Source organism: Helianthus annuus, chromosome 8 (genome assembly GCF_002127325.2).
Source record: "Helianthus annuus cultivar XRQ/B chromosome 8, HanXRQr2.0-SUNRISE, whole genome shotgun sequence".
Taxonomy (NCBI): Eukaryota; Viridiplantae; Streptophyta; class Magnoliopsida; order Asterales; family Asteraceae; genus Helianthus; species Helianthus annuus.
This window is the reverse complement of record NC_035440.2, coordinates 66,632,701-66,640,179: the sequence shown is the minus strand read 5'-3', so window position 1 is coordinate 66,640,179 and position 7,479 is coordinate 66,632,701. Positions and strand designations below refer to the sequence as shown.

Sequence of the window (7,479 nt, the reverse complement as noted above, 5' to 3'; positions counted from 1 at the left end):
GACATACTTGGTAGAGACGCACCACCGTGAGTTCATGTCCCCCTTTTCTCTTAACTGTTTTCAGTTTTCTAAACTGCGGGGGTGAAATATATGTTACTATGATTACGAATATTTCTTATATGGTATGGTTAGCGTAAGGAGGGTTATTATTTAGATCATGTGAATTGGGTAGGCGGAAACTTGAGGTCATTAATCCTCAGGGTAGGACCGAGGGGCAGGAACGGTAGATCTATCTGGGTGTAGCGAGCCCAGCCCCAGGCCCAGCATAATGGACCTCGGGGTGACTTTGTACCCATCGCATAAATCTGCTAGGTTTGAGCCTTCCTACTTGCACTTCACACATATCAATGGCCTTGCAAACCATTGGTGATCTCTTTTTCCTTATTTGCTATATACCAAGATTTTATACTTACAAAGGTTTTACTTACTCACTACACATGAACTTGCTCAACAATTTTTGTTGATTTTTCCAACTTACATGTATTTCAGGTAATTAAGGATCTGGCATGGTATGATACGTTTTCTCGCTGCATAAAAGAAATAAGGTCATCCAAGTTTAGGGGTAGTGGCTCTTGCCTGGACGAGCCACCGCTTTTAAACTACGTCTGCTTTATGGTTGTGGTTTTAAGTTCTGAACAATGTTATTATGTTATTAGGTTGTAACTCCTGTTGCGTGTGTCGGTACTTTAAAAACAATGTTGTGGTACTTTTATTTTGAAACTTAAATCAATGGATGATCTTGCATGATTTTATTTTCATATAGCTTTGTTATGATTAAGCTATGGTATTAAGAAGTCACACCAAATTAACCACGCTTCCGCAAAGCCAGGGTGTGACAAAACAATCTCACACTCGCACGCACGGTGGATTGGAACAACCGAACTGATCTTCGCACAATCGTCGCACGCAGACGCAGTTTGTGAGTTTATTGTCCTCTAAATCTGATTTTTGATATATGTGTATTTGATTTTTTGAACGTTAGTTATCTGAATGTTCAATATATGTCTATTTGATTTTTGATAGTTTGATTTCTTGACTTCTTGTATGATTGTATGAATGTATTACGTATTGTATGATGATGTTATAGAATTTTAGTTTAGACGTTTAGTAGTAATTAGCAAGTAGTTTGTAATTTTGTATATTTGTTATTTGCTAGGTTTTAAGAGTTTATTTTTGTTGTTAAACTAGTTTATAAGATTTAATTCGGTAAAGCCTAAGGGCCTTTTTTGGCTTGCCCATAGCACTTGAATTTTCAGGATCGCTCCCGCCCCGTAATATAGGTAAAAAAAAGAATTTCCGTTCTATAAATGTACAGTAAAAAATTGGGATACCCTCGATATTTCTTCTAGTTCCGCCACTGGTAAAAAATTGTATACTAATTACGTAGGTAAGATTATTATTTACCAACGGGACAAAGATTGGTTTATTAAAAACCAATTTTCCAATAATAAAAAAATTGTTTGATTTTGGTTGCTTTTTTTTAAATATTACTCTTAAATTACACCAAATTAATTCTAATCTAATTAGTGGCAAAGCTTGAGATTTTCGACCGGGAAATTTTTATAAAACCAGAGGGTCGAAAACGTATATAACCAAAAAATTTTATACGAAAAGTCGAAAACTACATACTCTCCACTACTGAGCGAAAAGTTCGGGGGGTCGACCGCCCCCTCCCGCCCTACTTAAGTTGTGCCCATGAATCTAATCCTTGCTTGGGATTGAACCCACGATCTTCCACTCCCACTAAGAGGCAAGAGCCTCTAGCAAGGTCCAAGTTGGTTAGGTACTTGGGTTGCTAATGTGTGAAAAATGGGTTTAGTTGGGTTATGTAGGGGTTTAAACAGCTCATGTTGTTTAAGAATGTCTTACCTATTTTGTTTAGGATTTCAAGAGTCTAGCATTGTAGAACCATCAATATGATTGAAAACATCAATACAGATGCAAGGGGGTTTAAACAGTTCATATCACACTTGACTTCTTTAAGATCCAACACCAATGGGATGTAGATTTTATATGTCAGAAGGCTTGGTGAGAGTAAAGCATCACCATCTTTCATAGTAAAAATGAAAAGAAAAAAAAAAGACCTCCAAAGAAGTAACAATAACTCTTTTTTAAATAACTGAGATTTTGAGTTGACTCAATGCGCCAACATACAAAAGAGCTCGATAAGCTGTGGTGGCGATGCATATAGTGGTCGGCGGCAGACAAGGCACGTAGAGGTAAAAATGCACTATGCTATTTGATTGATAAACATAAACAACACCAAGAGACAACAGCAGTGTATAAAAGCTTTTATTACACGAAACCATGTAACACAAGTCCACATAAAATGAAATTTGGATATGGTGAAGCAAAGTAAACATCAAGTACAACAGATTAAACATCAAAGTAAAACCACATATTTCCAGTTCCTTGATTACCTTTCAGTGATCCAATGACCGGACCGCCTTCCAGAGCTTCACCCATTCGACCATGGCCTCAGCAGCACTCACAAAAACCGCATGTGTCGATCCCAGCCGTTCCTTCACCGCAGCAGCAATCTCCACCACACAATCCTCAGCCGTCACTGACGACCGAGACAGCCTTAATGTCTCAAAAAACGGCACTGCATCCTCCATCAGCTTCACTCCTTCCCATTCTTTCTTTAAACTGTCAATAGCACTTCCTTTTTCATTCCTCCAAACATATGGGATTCCACTTTTCACGCCCAGTTTCAAGTGATCGCAAACCGTTTTCACGACAAGCCCGCACCATACATCCTCCATCGTTTCCCACCTCACTTTCCCTTCCTTCACCAGCTTCAAAGCAGGTAACATAGCAGGACCCACCAGTTCTCGGTCAAACGCTATGTTGACTCCGCTCATCGGCATCATTGACTTCAACGGTACCGTCAAAACAGCATCAACATACCTAGTATTTCTCATATCTGGTTTGAGCGCTTGTGTTGGTGCATCATAGTCTGCAAGATTAAGCCAAAGACCGCACGAAAGAGCACACGGGACCCCGCTACGTAAGCTAAACGGGTACCCACGAACGAAGTCGGATCCCTTTTGATACGGGTCATAGAGTGTGTTGAAAAAGAAAGGAGTTGCGGGTGTTTTAAGGTTGTTAAGATGATAGGCGACTATATCTACTAAATCACCATCTTTGGTTTTGGCTGGGCTGCAGTCATCATCGATTGATATTATGTACTTTTTATTAGATACAAGATAGCCAAAGTAGCGAGATGAGTATCCAGAAAACAAAGAAGCTTTAGAAGACCCGACCACTTTGACTATGTCTGACTCGGTGTAAACACGAACATCAAATCCTTCTGGAATTTTGACTTCTTTAACATCAGGATCTTTCACAACTATCAAATGAAATCGAGAAAATATCGGTCTCCATTCTTCCATGAAAGACGTTAGATCAGAGCGGAAAGCACCAATCACAATATCTACTTCATTGTCATTTACACTCGCTGGAGACATATTATAACTCAGAAGAAAGTCAAACTGTGTCCACCTTTAGAACTTTTCCGAGCACCCTGGCATAAAAAAGTCAATGTTTTAGAAAAAGTCAAAACTTGTATAACTGAATCGGTTGAGCATGACTTACTAGTGGGAAGGACGGGTGTTAAAACAAGCTGAATATTAAGTGCTTGAATCATAGAAAGAATTTCCTCCTTTTCAGTGGCCACAAAAAGTTTCAAGATCCTTGGGGTTAATTTTCCAGCTTTTAAAGTTCTCTGTGAAATATAAACTTCGAGAATAACTACTTTGAAAGTTTAAATGACTACAGTAGATTCTCAACTCACATCTCTTCTAGTTTTATTGCAAAAACACAACAATGATGGTACGGAAACATGAATAGCTAGCAGGATGACCGTGAAATTTTAACCACATTAAGATACAACAATATCAAAGAACTAGATTTCTTTCATATGTGGGCTTAAAACTAGAAACATCATCCAAAAGTAGAATATTATAAGGGTTATTGGCCGCTGTCACCCCCAACTATCACTTTGACGCCCGTCACCCCCAACTTAACACTTAGTGTGTTCTATCACTACATCGTTAACTGATCACTAACTTTTGATCCTGTTACTATACTTTTGGGGGTGTCATAGGGATCTTCTGAAGGTTTTAGGGATCTTAGGACACCCCAAATGTATAGTAACAGGATCAAAAGTTAGTAATAAGTTAACGGCGTGGTGACAGAACACACTAAGTATTAAGTTGGGGGTGGCGGGCGTCAAAGTGATAGTTGGGGGTGACAGCGGCCAATAGCCAATAGTTAGGGGTGATAAAATCCAATAACCCAAAAAAAAAAAACAACCTTGAAAACAAATGAAAAGAAACTCTACTACATCTGGCCCATAAAGACAATCAATTGTATGTGTAAACTTCCATGACCAAGATGTTTTTGTTAAAAACATATATTCCTCATTTGAGTGTATTATCTTGAAAAAACTTGATCCAGAACCATTGTGCCAAGAAACAAGTCATTGTAATCACAATAACTACTTAAACTACATATGAGCATTCATAGCAGTAATACTACTTATGCCATTTCACTAGAATTATCTATTGAACCATCTACCTCATGTTCCCAATCATCTTTTACCACTCTTCTTATAGCAAAAATGAATGTTATCCAACACACTTTCCCTGAATGACTCTTGACAACAAAAGGTTTTTCAAACAAGAAACAGATAAAGTCAACCTTTTATAAGAAGTCGGTCCAAGGCAAAATGTAGTTGGAAATGACCAAAATACACTTTACTTGAAAGTCTAGAAACAAAATAAACATTTTTTCACCCCTTCGAAAGCCCCGTACATAAACTTTTTTTCCCATTTTCGCTATGCTCTATCCAATTAAGGTAAACATGCCTCATTATAACCAGATCAAGGCCAATACATTATTTATTTTAAAAAGAGAGATGATGGATCATAACTGATATACTGATTTTATATTGTCACTGATTGTTAATTACTTAAGATGGCAAAACATTCAAACAGAGTTAATTCATTTTCCAATACAGATCAGCATATAGACTTTGCAATTTGATTAAACTCTCCACGATACGATTAAACATAACCAACCTAATATCTATCACAACTTAGATTAGTTCAGGGAGAGCGAGGACCCATGCGGGTTGGCCTTGCAGGTTCGTACTCGCGCGGTAACAGCGACGCACCCCCCTAGGGTTCCACGGGTTGTTTGCCGCTAGGCAAACCTTTGCCGCACGGGTAGTGTGTGAGGAAGTGGGGTCCAGTTTTGAATAGTGTGTGGAGTAAAAGGGTGAGTCCATGGTTCTAGGGTACTTGTGGGTAGGTGCCGCCAGTGTTTTTGGTGGTTCTAGGGTACTTGGGTGTAGAATTGACATGGTTTGGATGGGGCTAGGGTAGTAACCTTGGGTGCCCCTTCCACCCTTGTAGTAAGGGGCTGTTTGTTTACCTTTTAATGAGGCTCTTAATGGTTCAGACCTCTTACTGGTTCAGCACTTAATGGTTCTGGCTATTTGTTTCTGTTTGTTTCGTGAGCAGATGTCTGAATGGTTCAGACATTTGCCTCTAAATAGCTAAGACCTCTAATCTGAATTGGTCAAACATTTACCTTAGAACGGTTAAGCATTATATTGGCTCTTAATGGTTCAGACCTAATACTGATCCAGCACTTAATGGTTCAGACCTCTTCCTGGTTCAGCACTTAACCATTCAGAAGTTGCTAAACGGCCCCTAAGTCCTATACACTGCTGCATACAAAAACCATAAGCTGTAAACTTAGGGTTCTGAATCACACTACTAGATTGACCTGTAACACAAATTATCCAAAATCACTAAACAAAACACCAATCCAACTATTAGGGTTTTCTTCACCTTATGACCAACAAAACTGGTTTCTTCCTGATTTCCTCAACTAATTCCACCATAAAGTCAACATACACAACAGCAACACTACTAAAAGGAGCAAAAAAAAAAACGACCTAACAATTCAATTCAATTCATCATATAATATAAGGTATTGCTTTGTTCGAACTAAAAGGAGCAAAAAAAAAAAAAAAAAAACGGATAATAAAGTGAGAGAGCAATAAAGAAGGAAAATGAAATGAGAGAGAGGGAGAGAGAGAGAGTACCAGAAAAAGATCGATGAGGATGTGTTCGGGGAGAAATGAAAGATCGTGGGAGATATTATGGAAATTAATAAGTGTTGCGTCTATTGCCAGGGAAAGGAGGGAAGGGGGATTATTGCTCATTCTTCTCCTACAATTTCTCTAGCTCTTGATCCAATGTTTATTTTTAAATTATTTCTTTCTTGCATCCCAAGATTTTAATCTTCCTACGCGTTAATTATAGTCAACCTATTGATACAACTAGTATTTAACCACCACGCGCTGGTTTTCGGGCGTGGCGTTTTCTAATGAAGTTATTGTTTCAAAAAAAACCCATCACGCGCCCCAACCGTTCTTGGTTTGATAATATGTACTTCACTTACATCAACACTTGACGGAGAAACTGGAAGATGATACCTAAATATGTTACTGCTAGCAACCGAAAGAGAAAACTAGAATTATAAAATGGTAATACAATCAAAACGATATGAAAATTTACATCAAACGTACACCAATTGAAAACGTACATGAAAATAAGAACGAAAAGTATCTTCTGACCTGACTTAACCAACCTGAATTTATACCGACACACACATAAAAATAAAAGTTGAAAGTTGAAAAACTCGAGGGGGTCAAAATGATATTTTACAAAGGTTTTAGAAAGTTAAAGGGCTATAACTGTCAATGCTGAAAGTTGAAGGTTTAGATAAAAAGAGAAAATTAAAAAAAAAAGTTAATGTAACGCCGAGTACCCCGAGGGGGTAGGCTGGGAAGAAGTTCCTTCATCCTTAGGCGAACTAGACAGTTGACGATAAACGTCCGAAGGTCCTTGATCACTCATACTATAACTAACAAATTACAAAACAAATAATATACGCATGTAATCCCATAGATTATTTCCAAACATAATAGTTAAAATTTTGATGTCAGCAGAACACTTCTGTGGCTGAAATCAGTGTAGGGCTGTAAACGAGCTGAGTCGAGCCGAGCTAGACTCAGCTCGAGTTCGGCTCGAACTTGATTCGAGCTGGCTCGGCTCGAGCTCGAATTTCAAATCGAGCTGAGATTTGAGGCTCGAGCTCGACTCGATTAGAATTCGAGCTAGCTCGGCTCAGCTCGATCTAGCTCGAACTCACAAAGAACCGCAAAATTTACTACTTAAAAAGCCTTTAAAAATGAATTTCTTCCAATACTAAGGGTCATAATTGCCATTTAATTTAACCATATGGCTAAATATGCAAGTATAAATAGTTAATTCACTTTGTACATTGTCTTTACCTTCTTTTATATGGGAGATACTCCCTTAGTTTTTATTTTTTAAGCGATGTGGGACAAAAAAATGAAAGATGTAAACCTTATCGAGCCAGCTCACGAGCCGAGCCAAG

General features: G+C 38.3%; 1 protein-coding gene across 2 annotated transcripts; it reads right to left on the bottom strand.

The window, feature by feature from the left end:
- Positions 1-2,266: 2,266 nt before the first annotated feature.
- Positions 2,267-6,277, bottom strand: LOC110941871 (probable UDP-arabinopyranose mutase 5). Of its 2 annotated transcripts, XM_022183552.2 has the most exons (3): positions 6,119-6,277; positions 3,598-3,727; positions 2,267-3,526 (listed from the first exon to the last, which is right to left on the bottom strand). In XM_022183552.2, the coding sequence occupies exon 3, from the start codon at positions 3,468-3,470 to the stop codon at positions 2,424-2,426; it is 1,047 nt and encodes a 348-aa protein (XP_022039244.1). In that variant the 5' UTR covers positions 3,471-3,526; positions 3,598-3,727; positions 6,119-6,277; the 3' UTR covers positions 2,267-2,423. The 2 variants fall into 2 exon arrangements, with proteins under 2 accessions (XP_022039244.1, XP_022039246.1); XM_022183554.2 differs by lacking the exon at positions 3,598-3,727 and having other exon boundaries at positions 6,119-6,275.
- Positions 6,278-7,479: the final 1,202 nt, after the last annotated feature.

Bases quoted from the DNA above. Each gene is read 5' to 3' on its own strand.
- LOC110941871 (XM_022183552.2), bottom strand. From the start codon at position 3,470: ATGTCTCCAGCGAGTGTAAATGACAATGAAGTAGATATTGTGATTGGT.